Source organism: Dromiciops gliroides, chromosome 1 (assembly GCF_019393635.1).
Source record: "Dromiciops gliroides isolate mDroGli1 chromosome 1, mDroGli1.pri, whole genome shotgun sequence".
Lineage (NCBI taxonomy): Eukaryota > Metazoa > Chordata > Mammalia > Microbiotheria > Microbiotheriidae > Dromiciops > Dromiciops gliroides.
In genome coordinates this window covers 353,428,523-353,449,624 of record NC_057861.1, presented here as the reverse complement: position 1 = coordinate 353,449,624, position 21,102 = coordinate 353,428,523, and the positions used below count along the sequence as shown (strand labels likewise).

Genomic DNA, 21,102 nt, shown 5'->3' with positions numbered 1-21,102 from the left:
AAACTGTCAGTGGTAAGTCAGGAAAGGTCTCATGTAAAAGCTAACACCGGGACTGAGCTTTGATGGCAGGGAAGGATTCTAAGAGGCAGAGATGAGAAGGGATATCATTCCAGGCATCAGGAATGGGTTCTGTAAAGGGATAGAGAAGGGAAATGGAATATTGTATGTGAGGAATAGCAAGAGGGCCACTTTGGTTGAACCATAGTATGTGAAGGAGAGTGATGTCTAATAAGTCTGGAAAGACACTGCTAAACTTCATTCTGGTCAAGAAAAAACAGGTCTTTACAATCATAGCTATACTCTGAGAGATACTACATGCAGTAGAGCTCACTCTGCACACCTTGCCTAAATATAAGAAGCTAGGACCATCCCAGAGATTCCAAAAATCTCTTAGGAATCTTTTTCTTAAATTCTGACAAGACCTTGAATGAGGGTCAAAGTGTTTTAAATTCTATCAATGCATATCATTGGGAAGCAGGATAGTCCAGTATCTTATACTTTGATTACTTACCGTGACCTTCAGTAGGTCACCATTTTAGATTTGCTACCTGTTACATAGTTACTATAATACTTGCTCACATCAAAGAATGATAAAATCTCCTTTTCTAAGAGTGGAAGAAGGCCTCAGCAGCCATCAAGTCCACTGTATACAAAAGAATCATTTTTACAACATTCCTGACCAAAAAACAAAAGTCAACAAGAGGTGGTTCAACCTCTGCTAAAAGATATCCCATTTGGGAATCACTCATTTATACATCAATCTTAAATCTCTATCTCTCTCTCTGCATTTTCTACCCATTGCTCCTAGTTCTCCTCCCTGGCGGTATGAACAGTAATTCTTTTCCCCTCAGAATAGCCCTTCAAACATTTAAAGAAAGTTTCCTTCTCCAAGTTTAATATCTCAAGTTCTTTCAAGTAATTCCACTATATTATGGTATCAAAGCCTCTCACCCTCCTTTGAATTGCTTTCCAGCTAATTAATGTTCTCCCAAAAATGTGGTGCCCAGAGTAAATCAGATATATTGGCTTAGTGGTTGAGGATACTGCAACCAAAGACTGCATTAGCTCTTTGGATTGACCCATAACATTGCTGATTCATATTGAGTTTATAGTCCACTAAAAGCCCCAAATGAACTTGTTCAGAACTGCTATGTAGGTATTTATGCTCATTTTCTATTTAATGAAGTTAATTTTAAGCCTGGGTACAATTATATATTGTTGAGACCGGTTTCCTGACCCTGTCATCCAATGTGATAGCTACTACTCCTACCTTTGCATCAGATTATCATTTGATAAGCATGCATCTATATCTTCTTGTTGTTCAGTTGTGTCTAACTCTTAGTGATCCCATTTAGGGTTTTCTTGGCAGAGATCTGGAGTGGGGTTTGCCATTTCCTTCTGCAGCTAATTTTACAGATGGGGAAACTGAGGCAAACAGGGTTAAGTGACTTGACCCAGGTCACACAGCTAGTAGGTATTTGAGACCAGATTTTAACTCAGGTCTTGTTGACTCCAGACCCATCTTTTCTGGGTCATTGATAAAATTGTTAAATGTCACAGGGACAATGAAACATCTCTAGGGCACTCTACTAGAGACCTTCCCATTGAGATGACATTTAGCCACTATGATTACTGCTTAAGTTCAGCTGTTCACAACCAGTTCCAAATCAGTCTAATTAACATTTTCCCATCAACATTTTGTCCATAAAAGTAGCATCAGACTCTGTCAACTGCTTTACTAAAATCTACTTAAACTATATCTACCTTCCCATGATGAGGTTGTTCTGGCATGACTGATTTATACTGAAGCCAAGCTGGCTTCTCATTTTCACTGTTTCTTTTTCTAGATATGTATTCATCATTCCTCTAAAGACATATTCAGGAATTAAGGTCAGGCTAACTGGGCTGTAATTTTCAGACTCTATCCTTTCACTTTTTTTTTTTTTTGGCAACTAACTTAATCCCTAGAGGCTGTACAAATTTTAAATAGGTGAACAGGAGGGTTAGCACCTTTTAAAAGATTGGGTGTGATTGGAGGGGGGGTGGGGGAGAAAGGGACAGAGGTAGTAAAAGGCAAGAGGAATCTGTGAAAGAAACATATCCAAAGATCTCACCTCCATGGATGTAGGTCTCTTGCTCTGGGTCATCAAAAGCATAGAGTAACCAATTTTTCTTCCCTCCAAAATACAGCATTCTAAAGAGACTGGCTCTTTATTGGTTAATCTTTTGAATTAGTCACTGATAAAGTGTCAATGATAGCTGACAACTAACTTCATTTCCCTTCCCACAAGCACCAAGGAAATAAAGTCTCAGTAAATTGGGTCCAAATGGGTAAATCAAACCACACAAGGAGTAACTCTGATTTTTAAAGTTTTAAGCAGACGAATGAATATCTCTGTGCGTGAGTGACCTTTCAGCCTCTCAAATCACAACGCAAAGAAAGCCAATTCTGCTGCCTTGGTTTAGGACTGCTTCCAGGTGCCTCCATTGTTAAGCAGAGCTACTATTGTTTTTCCCATAGTAGCCCAGAGAGTTCTTAGTGGTGATAGTAGTGTCCCCCAAACCTATCTTTCTACAAAGTAAAGATAAAGTTGTACTATCCATAGGTTATCCAGAGAACAGCCCAAGCTATATATTAAAATGCCTCCTGGGCACACAAGACATTCACTTTGGGAATAGGAAATCCAAAGGACACACCACCCGAACCAATCATCACAAGAAATCTCTCTCTCCATAATTCTGACTGTTGAATGATGTGCAATTGATTATCAGCATCTGTGTATTTGAAAAGGAGGGAATCCAAAACTAAGTTTGATTGATAATACATATTTTTAAGCATATATAAACACACATAATAATTAAGTCTTGAAGTGCAAGTTCTTATTGTGTTATTAATATAAAAGCAACATTTCTATTAAACCTAATAAAATATGTGTGGACCAAATTATGAGAAAACAAAAAAAAATGGTTCTTTTGGTTTTGTCCCCCCATTAGCAAGTGCCCCAGCCTCACCTCGAGAAATGATCAGCCTCAAAGAGAGGAAAACAGATTATGAGGCCACTGGAACAAATGCCACTTACCATGGAACTAAAGGAGAACACACTTCCAGGAAAGATACCATGACAGGTGAGATGAAAACACAGAGTTACACGGACCATTCGGCTTTATTAGTAAAGTGAGAAGGAAGATCAGGATTCTAGTCTGGTAACTAATCTGTGGTGATCAAGCTGGTTTGGTTTCTTGGTGCTTTGGTGGAAAACATTTCCTGGAATTGGAAATGAAAGGTAAGATTGTGCTTTAGGGGTAAAAATTGAACATTATATTCTTGGTAGTCACAAGAAAGTTGGAAACCTGAATGGAGGAACTTAAAGAAAAAAAGTCTCTCTAGCTCCGTTTTATTCTCTGGCTCCATCTTCCTGTTCTTTTAGTTTTTCCTTAGTACATTCCTATTACAGGGAGGAATCACACAGAAAGTCAATTTTCACAATCACAAGAAATGAATCAGAATCCTAGAGAGGGGAGAAACTGTGGAGGTCACCTGGTTGGATGAATGTTATGTAAAATGCTTTGTAACTATCAAATACTATGTAAACATCAACCATTGTTATTTCATATTTAATCCAACCTCCAACTTGATCCATACATTTTTCTATGTAGCATTCCTAATTCTAACAGATAGTCAGTCACATACTCTGTGCTAGGAAAAAAATGGGGAACTACCTCAATGAAGAAAAGGAAGCAGGTGGTACATGGGAAGAGCAGAGGATTTGGGGTCAAAGGATGGTGGTTCAAGGCTCCATCCCTCCTCCTCTCTACCTGTGTGACCTTGGGTAAATTACTTACCGTCTCTGGGCCTCTATTTCCTTATCTGAAAAAGGAAAGGATTGGAATAGATAGTATCATCTAACTCTATGGACATCTGAGAGCAATTTATTCTTTTGGGGGATGGGGGTGGGAAATGGTTCTAATTATAGAAAAGTCTTTATTATATTAAACCAAAACCTATTTTCCTGTAACTTCGCCATATTTCAGAGTTGCAAGGGATGTCAGAAGTCATCTCATACAACCTAGATCTGAAAAAGAATCCTTTCTAAACGATAACTGATCAAGTAGTTGTCTTGTCCTTTATAGAAAACCCACCGGATCTCCTGAGAAAACCCATTCCGTTTGTGGATAACTCTGATTGTTTAGGTCTTATTGTTTTCCCTTACATCGAGCCTAATTCATCTTCTTTGCCAATTAAATCTTCTATTTCTAGTTGTGCCTCTGGGACTAAGCAGAACAAGTTCAATCCCTTTTCCATAAGATAACCTTTCTATGCTCTAAGACAGCTAACCTGCCCCCCATGAATCTTCTCTTCTCCGGGCCCAATATCTCCAATTTCAACTTGGTAAAGGCACAAGAGGTTTTATTCACACTTTTGTCCTTGGTATCATACAGAATAAGTCTAATTCCACTCCCATATCATCATAATCATCATTTTTATAAATAATAGTCATTCCAAAATCTAAATACATCTACCATGTTATTCCCCCTAAAGTCTTTCATTTTCTAGGTAAAACCCAGGTGAGGCCTTCAACCTTTCTTCAAGTGATCTAACTTCAAGACTCCCTCAATATCCTGATTTGCCTATCTAAATCTGTCCAATGTTGATAGGGGCAGCTAAGAGATACAGTAAATAGAGTGCTAAACCTGGAGTCAGGAAGACTCATTTTCCTGAGTTCAAATCTGACCTCAGACACCTACTAGCTGTGTGACTCTGGACAAGACACAGAACCTGTTCGCCTCAGTTTCCTCATCTAGAAAAGGAAATGGGAAACCACTCCAGTATCTGTGCCAAGAAAATCCCAAATGGGGTCACAAAGAGAATGGAACAACCAAAAATCAAATACTGATATATAGATTATATACTTGAGTTTGTTGATAGCTGTCTTAAAAATTGGCACCTAAAACAGAAAAAAAAAAAAGTTCTCTAACTATGATCTGACGGCACTTTAATATTTTAGTGGACCCATGATTTTATCCATGTGGATAATTGTTCTAACAGTACAGATCATAAACTAGCCACTCTTTCCTGTGTACTTTTTGTTCCCATTCTCCCATAAATCTTCCATAGGGAGCCCACACAGTATTCTGGAAGCGATCCCTGTTGGTCTTTTAGTATCATGTAGGTACCACAGTAATTCCTCAACTGTCCAGTTGTTATTGCTAAGTCTCACTACATTACCAGACCACCTCCTGTTCTATTCCCATGTCTCTTAACTAATCTTCTGTGCTATTTCTTCCGTGAAAATCATTGTTGATAACGTTACAGGCTATTACTTACACAAATCTTACATATTTCTACTGCCCTTTGGATACCATCTCAACAGCAAATAAGAAAAATCACCTTCCTTCTGGACATGGCATTGCTGTGAGTAAAGTCTGAGATCATATGGTCTTTTTGGTAGCCACATCACACTTGATTCATATTGAGAATGCAATCTGCTAGAATGAAAGCAGGATTTCCCTTCTTCTTTTAAGTTTTATTTAGCAAAGGGTAGTGCTTCACATTGAGTCCAACTGCATCCCTATAAAGGCTAAAGTAACACAGCTAGTCAGAGACAGACCTAGGAGTAAAGCCCTAGTTCCAAACTTCCAGAACAAGGTTTTTCTCCTATACTGTTCAATCAGCTAGAAATTCACATAAGTACATCTGGCCCATAACTCATCCAGGTAGAGCTCTTAAGAAATGTTTACTTTACATATGTAAATATACATATATATAATTTTATATAAACTTTAAATGTGTATATATTTAGATATATGAATAATTTTATAGGGTTATTAATCTGACATATCAAGATAATCTTGTAAACTGTATGTGCATGTGTATAAATACATATACACACGTCTTTTTTTATATACATTTTGGCCATAAAAATTTGATAGTATTTATTTTATCATCTTGGGATACAAACAGTATATATATATATGTTATACATGTATGTTTATATAAAAACATTATAAAATTACATGTAAATATATTTCTAAATTATAAATATGTAGAATTATATATATATATATATACACACACACACAGTTTCATTTTGATATGTCAGGCCACTAACCCTGTAAAAACTAGATATAAGTCTGGAATAGCCTATTCTTAGTCATCTCTTTTGATTGTAATGAACATCGTTCATTACAATCTCCAGAGTGTTCACAAACTGTTTAATACTGCATTTTAGAATTTTTCCAGGAATTGTTCAAGCTCACTGCAGTGCAGCTTTTGGGACAGGTAAGTGGCACGGTGGATAGAATGCTGGACTTGGAGTCAGCAAGATCTGAATTTCAGACCTTCCCCAGATGTTTGCTAGCTTGATGACCCTAGGCAAGTCACTTAACCTTTTTCAGCCCAAGTTCCCTCAACTATAACTCTATCATAGCCATATTGTGAGGATCAAATGAAATGGAATATGTAAAACACTTGGGGTAGGGCAGGGCAATGAGGGTTAAGTGACTTGCTCAGGGTCACACAGCTAGTAAGTGTCAAGTGTCTGATGCCGAATTTGTGACTCAGATCCTCCTGAATCCAGGGCCATTGCTGTATCCACTGGGCCACCTAGCTGCCCTTGATTGTTTTGAAGACAAGGATATTATGTGTCTATCTTCAGTCTTCCGGAAACTCTTCTCTACAGCTGCTCAGAGATTACAAATAGTGTTTCTCAAGGAATTTCTCTATAGGTCCCTGGGATGTAATTTATCTCAGCCTAAAGATTTGAACTCTTTAAAGTAACTAGATGCACATACTTTTTCCCAGAATAAAAACTGAGAGGCCAAAGACTTGCATGATATACTGAAGCATCACAACTATATATCACAAATATATCCTTCAAGAAGAGAGACACTCTAATGGAAAGCACAAAATATCACAAGAAATAAATTGACTCTACTTTAGTGGATATGAAATGACTGGTTATTGATATGGGAATCATTTTCTAATCAGCCTTCTGAATAGCCTGACCACTGACTTATTAGAGCAAAGATCAAAATCAATAATAAATTACAATAAAGAATAAAAATGAGAAGATCAAATATCCTACTAAGACAACTCTAAACTGATGTATTTAAATGAGCTGTTGACACCAAAAAATGAAAATGGACATGGAAAAAAGCATCAAAAGAGACAATGATCATTTCTTAAGAAGTTGAAATGGTGCAGCTAGCTAGGTGGTGAAGTGCTTGAGCATGGAGTCAAGAAGTCTCATCTTCTTGAGTTCAAATCTGATCTCAAACACTTGCTAGGTGTGTGGCCCTGGGCAAATCACTTAACCCCATTTGCCTCAGATTCTTCATCTATAAAATGATTTGGAGAAGGAAATGGCAAATCACTTTAATATCTTTGCCAAGAAAACCCCAAACAGGGTCACAAAGAGTCAGACGTGACTGAAACAACTTAACAGTAACAAATATAAATTTTTTACCACAAGAAGAAAAGAGACTAGAATCCACAGCAACCAACACAGACTTGATTTTCTTACCAAGAGTATATAAATCAGTTTATATAATCTTATGAAGACTCATTCTATTTAACAAGTAGTTATTAAGTACCTACCTTCTGCAAGGCACTGGAGATACAAAGACACAAAAAATATTTTTCCTTACCTTGAATGAGCTCACATTCTACTGGTAGATACAATATATCCATATAAGCAAATAGAAGACCTATACAAAGGAATTTGAGAAAAAAACACTAACTAGAGAGAACAAGTAATGAGATGTTGGCCCTTGAACTAAGTTTAGACAAGATCTCAGGATTCAAAAAGGCAGAGGAGAGGTGAAGATGGCATTCTAGATATGGAGCAGAGTCTGTGAAAAAGATGGAGCCCAGGTGATGAAATGTTGTATATAGGGAATCACATGTAAACCAATTTCAGTAAAATACTGAATGAGTTCAGAAAAATAATGTATTAGTCCAGAAAGATAGACTTGAACCACATTGTAAACAATCTTGAATACCGCACAAGAGTGTATCTTTTATCATAGTGACAATAGGGAGCCAAGAGAATGCCACGATCACACCTGTACCTTAGAGATGTTAATTCAGCAACTGTGTGGAAGATGGATTGGAAAATGGAGAAAAGCATAGTGGAAAATTACAGAGAGCTACACATATTAATATTAAGAAGCAATAGAAGGAAAAACAAGTTTACAGAAAGCTTGGTGAGAAACCAAATAAGGCAAATCACCCTAAAGGTATATGAGAACATAACTATAATACAAACATCAAATAGGGAAAAATGGAGGGAGAACTAGCACAACTAAGGTGCCAAGAGCAGCTGGACCAGACTAAAAGTAGACATGGAAGATCTGTGCTGAGGGTGATGTCGTTATGAAGATATTAAGAAATCATGTTTAGGTACCAATGAGGGGAAAATATGAAAGGCCAGAGGGAAAAAATCTCTGAACTATTCTTTGCTACCAAAAACAAGTGACCAAAAAAACTAACACCTATGTCCCATATGCCCACTTTTTAATCTCTATGAAATTTTTATAATAAAAATCTACACAATTATGAGGGCTGCCTTGATAAATGTATAAGGATGGATAGGCAAAGATATTCTGCAGCCAACCACACTAGTAACTGAATGGTGCAGAGCTTCTTACTGCTCTCAGCTGCACCACTCTGAGCTGTGTTGAGCTGCAGCAGTGTCGAGCTGCCCACTGAGCCGACCTGTGCCGAGTCTGGCTGCCAGCTAAGCCAACCTGCCCATTGAGCCGAGCCAAGCCAAGCCAGGCTGGGCCGAGCCGAGCTGGGTTCATAGGATTATATAGGTAGAGATGGGGAAGACCTTAGAGGTCATCAAATATAGCCCTTTCATTTAACAGATAAGGAACCTGAGGTACAGAGGGGTTAGATGACCTGGACAAAGTCACACAACAAATAAGTAACTGAGGCAAGATTTGAATTTGAATACAGATGTTCCTAATTGCAAGTCCAGTCTTCTCTTCACTACACTAAATGTAATGTCATGTCTCCTGCAGAGCAAGAGAAGTGGGATAGGTGAAGCAACTTGACATTTTTTTATTTTTAAAATTTCTGTACCTGTCATATGGAGTATGTCCTCAAAAAAGTCATGGATCTGACTCAAACACTGTTTCATAAGCTTATTCTTGTAATTAAAGTATCAATCTATAGTCCTGGACAAACCATGTTAAAGCTACACAGAGGAATAATAAGTGCAAAAATTACTGTGTCATCTTACCCTCTATTCCTTTTAATGTTCTTACAAGGGTGCATTAAAATTTTGTTCATATGTTTGTAGTTTGAAATAGATATAATGTATGCCCTATTCCCTGTGCTTTTCCCATTCACTAAACAAGGCTCAAATGGAGCTGCTCTCAATATGAATTTGTATGATCCTGAGAATGGGCAGAAAACAGAGAAGCCTGTGTCCTCTGTGTTTGATTACTTTTAATCTTCAGCAGTTCTCAAAACTTTGCTCCTATTTACTAAGAGATTCAAATCAAAGATTAATAGTTTCTGGCAAGACCAAGAAAGGGTTGTCATCTCTGCCAATAAATCTACTCTTAAGTGTAGAGAAAGTATATCAGATTACCTACTGACTCAGGAAGGGCACAGAGGAGGGAGGAATACAAAGACTTTGGAACTCAAAAATCATTTTAAATGAATGTTAAAAATTGTTTTCCATGTAATTGGGGGAAAAAGAAACTTATTTTTTTGTTTAAGTGTAGAGGAAAGAAGTCACCAGCAAGACCAGGTGTCAGAGCCATTAGGAGCATAAGGTTGCTGTTGAGTTCAGCACCATAGCTCTGCACTCTGCCAAAGCCTGATTCTATTTGCTAACTAGATTCCTTAAGGCTGTTATATCAAAAGCAGTGCATATTCCTACTCAAGAAGTCCAGAGAATATTTGAAATTAAATGTATTAAAAAATCAGCTAAAAAAGTTGTCTCCCTTCATCACATCCTTCCTTTCTAAAGAGTAAAAGGAAATTTCACTTTTGGATAAAAAACACATGAATTTTTTTTATCTTCAGAAATCATGTGAAAGTTTCCAATGAAAGTATCCCTTTAACTATATATGTGTATGTGGATGCATGTATGTATATACATACATATATATACATATATATGTGTGTGTGTGTATGTATATATATATATATATATATATATATATATATATATAAAATCTCTTCCACATATGAGCCCTTTAGTTTCTAGCCCAATCTAGGTTTATGTGAGAGGAAGAGAATGAATAGTCCCCCTTTCTGGGCTCCCTATTAAACTAAGTCTCTTAAACTTTCTTCTCTTCTTAGTGTTCTTCTGTCACTACATAGCTCTCAGGAAGCAAAAGTCAGCTGTTCATTCAAGCTTAACGGACTTTTACAGCTATTTCTTGCTGTCACAATTCCCTAGAAACATTACGTGTTGAGAAGCATTCTTCAGAACAGGACTGTGTGATACTAGGAGCTACACTGCCTGACTTTAAATTCACCCAAGGGATTACGCTCTCTCATTGGAGCTTCTGAGATTCTTTCCAGCAAACACTGTATTCCTATTTATAAATGTGTTGTTTATAGATTTTAAAGCTACATCAATCTTAAGTAACTTAATTATGCTTGAAATAGAGAATTATGTCCTGCTTTTAGAAAGAGAGAGAAAGGGAGTTCTATTAGCCCACATCTTAGCTGATGCCTGCAAGGACACACAGTTGCTGCAGAAATCAGCTTTCTGTGTTTTCAACTGTCACAAGTTCAATTTCAGCTACACTGTCAACTTGAAATAGGTGGAGCAGGTCAAAATCGTGGGAGGAATAAGCCTCGACTAGAAACATCTTTGGCTCAGAGGGACCACTGACACATGACAGGGAGGGAAGCCAAGCATACAGGAGGACAAAATCCCTTTTGAAAAATACATGCAATTTGAGGAACGAAGAGAAAGCTCATCCTTTTTTCAGCAGGCCCACTTTTCACCAGTACACCACAGTTCCTGTGTTTTCCTCAAGGTTTTCAAAACATTACAAGCTAAGGTGAAAGTGGTGAGTTTGGGAGCAAGAGTTAAACCTGCACAGTTAAACCTCAATGTGCAATACTAGTCTTTCACTTGATGCATCCCACTTCATTGCTGCCTCTATACATCAACAATGTGCTGTTAAGAAATAGAGCACTAGGGGCAGCTAGGTGGCGCAGTGGGTAGAGCACCAGCCCTGGATTCAGGAGTACCTGAGTTCAAATCCGGCCTCAGACACTTAACACTTACTAGCCGTGTGACCCTGGGCAAGTCACTTAACCCCAATTGCCTCACTAAAAAAGAAAAGAAATAGAGCACTAGCCTAAAAGCCAGGAAGACATGGGCTCAAAGTCCCATCTTGACTCCTACTGACTCTTCAGAACCTAGGAAAGTCACAACCTCTCTATGCAGCTTTCCAAGACTATAAATTCAGAGAAGGTGGCAACCTGCATTAGCAGAGGTGAGTTTCCTCTCCTGGGGGATTCTCCATGTTAATGAAATCACATGTCCCATATCTTCTCCATTAAATTATTCTTCCCATTCTCCAACTTTTCTACCCCAATGGTAACTTCCTCTTCCATCTATGACCAACTACTTTTAAAAAATATATTTTAACTTTTCCCCAATTACATGTAAAGGCAATTTTTAACATTCTTTTTTTTTTAATTGAGTTGCAAATTTTCTCCTTTCTTCCCTTATCTTCCCCCTTCCTGAGATGGTAAGCAATCTGATATCAGTTATACATGAGTAATCTTACAGATTATATTTGCATATTATTCATGTTGTAAAACAAGGCAAAGAGCCAAAGGGGAAAAAATGAAAACAAGAAAGAAAGCAAAAAAATAATATGCTTTGATCTGAATTTAGATACCATCAGTTCTTTCTCTGGAGGTGGATAGTATTTTCCATCATGACTCCTTTGGATTAGTCTTGGATCATTGTATTGCTGAGATTAGCTAAGTTATTCACAGTTGGTCATCATATAATATTGCTGTTACTATGTACAATGTTATTCTGGTTCTGCTCACTTCACTTTGCATCAGTTTGTGTGTTCCCAAGTTTTTCTGAAATCAACCTACATGTCATTTCTTATAGCACAACAGTATTCCATCACAATAATAGTGTTAACAGCTAAAATTCTAGCTAAACTGTCTAAAATATCTAATGAGTGGTCGCCAATAAATTATAAGCTTTAGCAAGAGTTAGACTTTTAAGCATTTATTAAGGAGAATAAGAATTTGGTAAAGAGAGAGAAAGGCCTAGATTCCTATCTATTAAAGGGAGAGCACATTTCTAGCTCCCTTCTCCGCCAGAGTCCTCAGGAAAGAGCCCCAGTCTCCTCCTTCCTCCTCCCACTAGTCCGCGTCACTTCCTGATACCAAAGAAAAGACTCCTGGTCTTGCCCTCAAAGACCTTCGCTTCATGGGCAGAACTCTTCTACAGTAAGTATCCAGCAGGTGGCGTTATTCCAATCGTTACAATAGACCACAAATGGTTCAGCTAATCTATAAATGGGCATCCCCTCAGTTTTCAATTCTTTGCCACCACAGAAAGAGTTGCTGTAGTTTTCTATGAGTAGGTTCTTTCCTCTTTTTAAAAAAAAATCTCTTTGGGATACAGACCTAGCAGTGGCATTGCTGGATCAAAGGGTATGCACAGGGGGCGGAGCCAAGATGGTGGAGGAAAGGCTGTGACTAACTCCAAGCTCTGGATAAACCCATCCACTCACTCCAAAATATAACATAAGACAAACTGAGATACTAACAGACTCCTACTTCACAGAATGACATTTTTTCCCCTCAGTCTGTTTTCACTAGGAAAAAAGGCAATAAAACTTGCAAATTCACCATCTGTGTGCTATGTTCCCTTGACCCCATCTGTGACATGACCATAATCATAAGAAGCTGACGTGCTTTGAAAATTTCACTGGATTATTTTTTTTTTTACTTTTTCACCATATTTCTGCAGTGTGGATAAAAGCTGGGCCAAATCATTACCTTCCCTGTAACCATAATAAATTGAACTTCACTGGGTCAGGTGGTGGCCCCACAACCAATTTATTACTGTTGCTGTCCTAGGCCTCTTGGCTTCCAAGCTAATACTTTTGTCCTTTGATTTTATCTGCAGCTCAAAACACTGGAATTTCAACTTTGTACAGAAATTCTTATGGTGCACCTGCTGAAGATATCAAACATAACCAGGTATGGTACATACCATTTTCAGATTATTCTTCTGGGTAGAATTTTGTGAAATATCTAAAATATAAATAAATGCATTCCATTCTATGTAAAAACATGGAAGAGGAAGGAGGGAGGGAGGAGAGAACATTTTGTGATTGTCCCCAGGTATATCACAGACTTTGGATGAAGGGGCCTGGTATCCTTGGGGCAGTTGACTCACCTAACCATTGGACTGGCTAACCACTCAGGTTTACTGGGAAGGGTGTTCTTTTTCAGAACTGTAGTCCATTTTGCTAAGGCCCTCCCACTTCTGTGTTTCTGTGATGTTAGGGGTACAAATTAACTGGTTTAAAATAAACCTGGACTTCATCCAGACTCCAGAAGAGAAGCTTCTCTATCTACTCATCCAAGTGAAAAAGTTAACGTAAGAGCAAAGAGCGGCAGCCATGGCTTATTCATGCCTGCAAGCACTGTCATGTACTTGAATATCAAATAGTCACTGAATGATGACAGTGCTAGGTAATTCTGGGGAGAGACCTTAAAGATCTAGAATAAGTGTGCCCAAACAAATGAAGGCAGACTAACAAAAAAGAGCACACCATCCAGTTGATAATCTTAAACACCAGTCTGACTTTACTAATTGTAGGCCTATAACCTCTAGCTCAGCAAATCCTGCAGTTGGACAGTGTTCTTATACAGTGGAATGTGCAGAAAGTACTCAGTCATGCAGTCTGCAAAAAATGTGGCATCATTCCAAGTAAATTCAGATGCAATACGAGATTTACTTGAAAATCGATGATAATAATGATTCTTGGGTTTGGGGAAAACAATTAGCCACTTTAAGCATTTCCCCACCTGCAGTGATAATTCCCGAATGACTGACATTTTGGCGTTTGCTGATTGATCCCTTCAATTCCTGCCATACATCAATGACGTTGTACTGAAAAGATAAAAATGAAAGCTGTTTGATCAATTGCTATTATCATCCCAAAGCAAAAAAAAAGACAGAAGAATTTGTGGTCCTTTTGAAAATGGTATCCTTTTTTAGAAGAATATTTTCTGTGCCCAGCAGGGAAATTCCCTTTGAAAATGAAAGAAAAAAAGAAAAACTTCAGATATACGAAGATAACCATGTTTTGCGCAAAAACTCCATTTGTAGCACTATTTGATGGGAGCGTAAAGGGAAGTAATATATTCTATTCTCAACAGCTAATATTGTCCAAGATTGCCACCAACAGTCAACTAGACAGGAAGGGATATTTAAAAACAAATGGGACACCAGAGGCTGCCTAGTCCAACCTTTTCATTTTACAAAAGAGGAAACTAAGGCTCAGGAAGGTTAAATTACTCACCCTTGTTCATACAGTATGTATGACACTACCAGTGATGTCAAACTCAAATAGAAATGGATTCTTGTGGGCTGCCTATTGACTTAGAAACCTGAACTAGCATATCCCATTACATTTTTATTCTTGGCTTAAAGTATGTAAAAATAATGATGATTCTCTCCTTTTATATTATATTAATATATATTAAGTTTTGATAAGTATGTTCTTCAGTGTAGCATTTTTATTTATTTTGTCAAACATTTCCCATTTTTGGGGGGGTGAAGCAAGTGGGGTTAAGTAACTTGCCCAGGGTCACACACCTAGTAAGTGTTAAGTATCTGAGGTCATATTTGAACTCAAGTCCTCCTGACTCCAGGGCCAGTACTCTATCCACTGTGCCACCTAGCTGCCCCCCCCCATTTTATTTTAATTGGATACAGCCCACTGAGAGTTTGACACCTATGCTTTACTAATGATATAGGAGGGAATATATATCCTCTTTGCAACTACATATTCACTCTCATGTAAAGATTGCCTGTATGTATTACAATGTCCTATTTGCCCCATGTGACACTCCGTACTTCCCATTCCCCAATAACTGTGACAAGTCACATTACTGATTTATAGCAACCATTAAAGCCAATTTCAATCTGCCGCTCAAAATTTAAAGCCTAAAGGGGCACAATAAGACAATGGGCCCATTAAGACTAGGCTACAAATCACCATACTGGATAAAACCTATCACTCCGAAATTGACTCAAGTCTTCAAAAACCAAGTAAAACTTGCCTATAAATATAAAGTGGATTTTGATGTTTCCTTTCCTAGCATAGGTACTGAAATTTTGCAGATAAGCTCTTTGGGACACCTATCAAGGAAACAGAGTAATGATCACATTTGAATGTGATAAAATTAGCCTTTAGGTGACCAGAGCAGAGATAATCTCATCACCATAAATTGCTTACATACCACACTGGACTGCTGCTGAAGCCTCAGCATTGATGTTAATCCTCTAGTGTGTCTCAGGTGATCCCAGTAAATCCACAGGTGTGGTACAGAACTGCAGTATAGAACTACACTTTTGTCTTTGCATCCCTAGCATCTTACACAATGCCTGACACAGAGTAAGTACCAATGGTACCAGTTGATTGATGATTGATTGATATGATACATAAATGGAGTATTGCCATAATATGAGCTACCGTACAGCTTTGTTATGAAGAACATACTTATCAAAACTTAATATATTATAAAAGGAGAGTATCATCACTATTATTTTTATATACTTTAAGCCAAGAATAAAAATGTAATGGGATATGCTAGTTCAGGTTTCTAAGATTATAGAGCTACAGCTGGGAAAAAGAAAAACAAAAAAAGGCCATCTAAGTAGACTTAAAGGTCCTACCCACTAATATTTACAGATAAGAAAAAGTGTTCCCAACAAAGCTAAGTGGCTTACGCAAGGTTACACAGGGAGTTAGGATCAAAGGCAATATTTGAACCCAGATCTTCTGACTCCATAGCCAGTCTACTATAATGTTTCTCCCATTTAAGAACATTTTTGAATACTTTTCCAAATAGAATTTAATTTGACACTGCTGTTATTGGAGCTGAGCACAACCATCATTATAATATCCTAAAGCTTGCAAAATAGCATTTCACAATGCAAACAATTCATCTGCAAAAGGAAACTTCCAGGGCAGCTAGGTGGAGCAGTGGATAAAGCAACGCCCTGGATTCAGGAGGGCCTGAGTTCAAATTCAGCCTCAGACACTTGATACTTACTAACTATGTGACCTTGGGCAAATCACTTGACCCTCATTGCCCCACCAAAAAAAAAAAAGAAAAAGAAACGTCCATAGTTTCTCTCTAAACACACCTTTTGAGGATAACTATCACTTACCTGCTTATCTGGTGGGGAAAACTCTGGGAATAGAAATCAGAAAGACCTTAATTCAAATTTGACCTCAGATACTTACTGTGTGATCCTAGCCCAGTCACTTAATCCTGTTTGCCTCAGTTTCCTCATCTGTAAAATGAGCTGGAGAAGGAAATGGCAAACCATTCTACTATTTTTGCCAAGAAAATCCAAACTGGGATCATAAAAAGTCTGATATTACTGAACAACAACCACCACTTACCTGATACAAAAACCCTAGACTCATATCATCCTGATAGTCAACTTAAAGGGAATTGACTGAGACACTTTGGGGTTAAGTGATATGCCCAGGACCAAGTAGCAAGTTAAGGATATGAGGCAGGATTTGAATACAAGGTCTTCCTGAGTCTAAGCCCAGCAATACATCCAAAACACCGCACTACCTCTACAGACCCCTAGAACAGAATATGTACAAGGATAACATAGTGGTTATAATCATAGCATTCCCTCTAGAGGAAAGGAAAGCAGAAATACCTATACCCATTCTAATAACATACCACATTAAAAGACATTTAAGTGGCAACATTAAAAAATTCCTTTTTTCCATCTCCTAAATTCCCAGTTCAGTCTCCAGTGTGTTCAGCTCAACCAGGCTACATGACTCCAAGAATGTGAACTTGGTTGGCATGCAAAAGGGAAATATACAAGTCAAAAATGTACCTGTTGGCACCTGAGATCCCAGAAGGTAGGGGACATGAGGATAGAACTGGAGGCTCCTTTGAAACTGTATGTTGTGTGGGGGCAGCTAGGTGGCACAGTGAATAAAGCACTGGCCCTGGATTCAGGAGGACCTGAGGTCAAATCTGACCTCAGACACTTGACATTAGCTGTGTGACCTTGGGCAAGTCACAACCTTCACTGCCCTGCCCCCCCCCAAAAAAAGAAAAAAGAAAAGAAAAGAAAAAGAAACTGTATGTTGTACAGGGTCCAGGTGGAAATTGACTTATGTGTTTTTTCTATGAAGAATGGGAGCACCAAATAAACAGTTTAAACACATTGTATCTAGAAGGTAGCATTTTCAAGCACTTTTAAAGTGAGCACATTTACAATTGATCAGGTAATTAGAAAGCCTTATATCCCACTTGAAGAATTCATTAGATTTTACCGTTTGAAGGGACCTGAGAGATCACCCAGTTCAGCCCCTTTATTTTACAGAGGAAGAAAATGGGGTTCAAAGAAGGGATGTGGCTTTCTTACCTAGGATCACATAAGATATAAGGCCTAGATTTGAAGTCAGGTCTTCTGTCTCCCAATCTACTGCTTCCTCTTACTCCTCCCCCCTTCCCATCAAACCACTTCCCTGTTTTCTACAACTCAATCAATAAAGGATTATTATACTTCAATCCTTGCTTAGCCAAGTATGTTATCATTTGTACATACCTTAAAATAATTAAAACTACGTATTGAAAAATACTTAATAATCCAACTTCCCTCCCCCCTCAACTCCTCATAATTACTGAAGTTTTACTATGTTTATAAAGAGCAATCCATGGGCACAATTCAATGGGTCAGGGGTCCAGAGATTGATGCAGTAGGAACTAGGAGCTAGGTAACTGAGCAGTGAGGCAGGGAGAATGGAGGTAGATTCAGCCAATAGTGGCAAACAAAACAAAATAAAATAAACCCTAAGGCTCAGATACATATAATCATCCTTCTATCTTCACCTCTTTCTGCCTTCTATCACTAGGCAAAACAGATGAGGCTGGACATGTCTCTCTTTTACTCAGGCTCTGTGCTACTCTTTTGTGAATTATTTTGCTTTTCAGAGTGACTTTCTGTTGTCATTTTTGCCTTATTTTACCTGTTTATAAATGTGTCCGAGGGGAACAAGGTGCACATTGCTTAGGGCCCTATTTCTCTCTAGGCATCATTTTGGTTTAAGCTTTTAAGCTTAAAAAAAGAGGGGGCCTATTTTTTTTTTTTACTGAATCTGAATAAAAAACCCTTTCACTATTCCAAAGGGTTGAATATGTTGACTACATTTCACATTCTTACCATGTGCTTATCTGTGTATTTATTCAAAGGTTTTATGAGGATGGTAAAGTCACTTTGACAAATGTATTGGAATCAGCCTCCCTGTCCTAGAATATAACTGCTCTTCCGTGCATATAGTGAACAGAAAAGTATTGACTCAGTCCCTTCACACTGGTAGGAAGTTGGATTAGATGATCCATTAGGTTTTTTACATCTTTGCTGTGTTTGCAAAGTTCTGGGAATCAGGCAGCATTGAGTATTTCCCTAAAATGGGTAAGAGATGTAAATAAGGGTCTTGCATTTTATAGCCTCTAATCTGCTTCTCTCTGAGAGATAATTATTGTCAGCACTAGCCCATGAAAGCAAGAAGCTATTGGCAGGATTGAGGAAGGCCTAAAGAAGAAGGGAGGAGGCTATGTGGTTGAGTCCTTGGGTGTCAGAAACAGCCCAGGTCTCCTTTCCAGTAAGCAGATAAACAGCAGTGAACTGGAACATTCACCAAAAGAGGTTGCATGTCAGAGAAAACACAGTAACAAGACCTGATCTTTCTTTCCTCTGTAGGTTTCAGCACAGCCAGTCCCACAGGAACCCAGTAGAAAAGATTACGAGACCTACCAGCCGTTTCAGAATTCCACAAGAAACTATGATGAGTCCTTCTTTGAGGACCAAGTCCATCACCGTCCACCTGCCAGCGAATACAACATGCACCTGGGACTGAAGTCCACTGGCAACTACGTCGACTTCTATTCAGCGGCTCGTCCCTACAGCGAACTGAACTATGAAACAAGCCACTACCCAGCCTCACCAGATTCCTGGGTTTGAGACATGGCACGAAGGGACAGCTCCAGGAACTGTGCATGTGCATGCATACACCACAAGACATTTTTTTCCTGCAAATTTAGTTTGTTAAAGCCTGTTCCATAGAAAGGCCCTGATAACCAGTATGGAAATCTTGATTAAGAGATATTTTAGAAGGCTAAATGAATTGAAAGTTAACTTGAAAGTCAATAGAATGAAAAAAAAAATCCTAAATAATACAGTGTGGGACAACTTTTACTGTTGGCCCATAGAATCTTAAAGAACAATGTGCTGTTTATGGAATGTGATGGAAGGAGGGAGGAAACAGCAGTGGATGGTAGAATAAGAAGGTTATGTTAAGCACAAGAAACAGAATAGTTTACATACTTTATGGGGGACAGCTTCTCACACTTTGTTTACTATCCTCATTCATTGTGAATCTAGGCTTCAAGTTGCATTTGGGGTTCCTCTGTACAGCAAGATGTTTCTTGCCTTTTGTTAATGCATTGTTGTAAAGTATTTGATGTACATTACAGATAAAAAAAACCAAGTGCATTGTGTATATTACACCAATGCCACAGTGTTTCTTCATCTATGGTTCTAAATATTACTTAAATTTCAAAATTTTGAAGGATGTATGAATTTCCAGTTTTTTCTTTTCCCCAGTATGTTTTAACAAAGACAAAAAAAGGAATATTTAGCAGTATTGTTCGTTCTGATATGTGAATTTGTTTGTGGCAACTAACCAAGGCGTTCAGCAGTTTCTGACAATTAACATACATCATTCCACACTCCTTGTCAACGAAGTGCTTTTTCACTGCCTAAAATTTTAGATGTAGATATTTGAAATAGATTTTTTTCATTTATACCAGTTTTCTTTATGATGATACAGTGTTAAAAGAAAATAAATTACAATTGATCTGTCATTCATATTTGCTAAGAATGTCTATTTCCAAGAATCTGTCATGCAAAATGCACATTCTTGCTTGTGTGTGTGTGTGCGTGTGTGTGCCCACGTATGTATAATAATCCGTGTGTGGTTTTTTGATAGAAGTAATTTCATTTGCTGTTCTCCTTGTATAAGCTTTGTTATTTTCTTTTCCCCAGGATAAATTGACTTCGGTTTGTTTTTTCTGTACTGTATCCACTGTACTGACCATTTAGTAACGTGGGATCTTAATCCTGATGATATGGAACTGTGGGAGTTTTACCCATCCACGTTCTTGGGCACCAATCCTTTAATACCTTCAGTTCTTTCCACATTTACCCCTGAAACCCTACTCGCCCCTCCCCAAAAGAGAACCCTTATAGAGCCAAATCTATAATTCCACTTTCTGGACAGCTGCTTACATCTCATGGGGAACTGGAAACTCTTCTACTTACACTGTTGAAGGGTCTTAATCCATCATCTCCCACTGTCCTCTGCTACCAGAATCTATTCTTTAATCTCACATGAAGATAATATCTAGATAGGGATTAAAAGCAATGAGAAACAATCATTTTTAGAAATTAAGTGCACCTAATTTTTCAGCATTCCTTTAAATATTGCCACCCCTCCCTACATAGTTTAATTCACCCAAAAGTCAGCAAACAATAACTCCTTTTTCCAAATTTGACTGCAAGTAGAAGAAATTTTACTCCCCTACCCAGACTTTGGAAATAAAAAAGCTAATTTCTAGAGAACAGCATAGACATAGCTTAAAGATACCTTATATGTTCTCCTGTCTTCTCTCAATTAGGTCAAATGCGAATTAGTACCTAAAAAGTCACTCTTAACCTTTAACTGTACTGCAAAATTTGTGGTAGGAAACCTGCATTTCTGGGATCCTTCACTGTAATATTACCATTTCATCCCCTTATTGTGTCTCTT

At 38.0% G+C, this 21,102-nt stretch overlaps 1 protein-coding gene across 7 annotated transcripts in view; it reads left to right on the top strand.

Moving 5' to 3' along the window:
- Nucleotides 1-20,158, top strand: part of CTNND2 (catenin delta 2) — a 1,127,657-nt gene extending 1,107,499 nt beyond the window's left edge. For all 7 annotated transcript variants that reach the window (XM_043973915.1, XM_043973925.1, XM_043973939.1 and 4 more), the window contains 3 exons: nucleotides 2,995-3,126; nucleotides 13,143-13,216; nucleotides 18,996-20,158. In XM_043973915.1, the coding sequence (XP_043829850.1) occupies nucleotides 2,995-3,126; nucleotides 13,143-13,216; nucleotides 18,996-19,256 (467 nt within the window). In that variant the 3' untranslated portion in view covers nucleotides 19,257-20,158. The remainder of the gene's footprint in view (nucleotides 1-2,994; nucleotides 3,127-13,142; nucleotides 13,217-18,995) is intronic.
- Nucleotides 20,159-21,102: the final 944 nt, after the last annotated feature.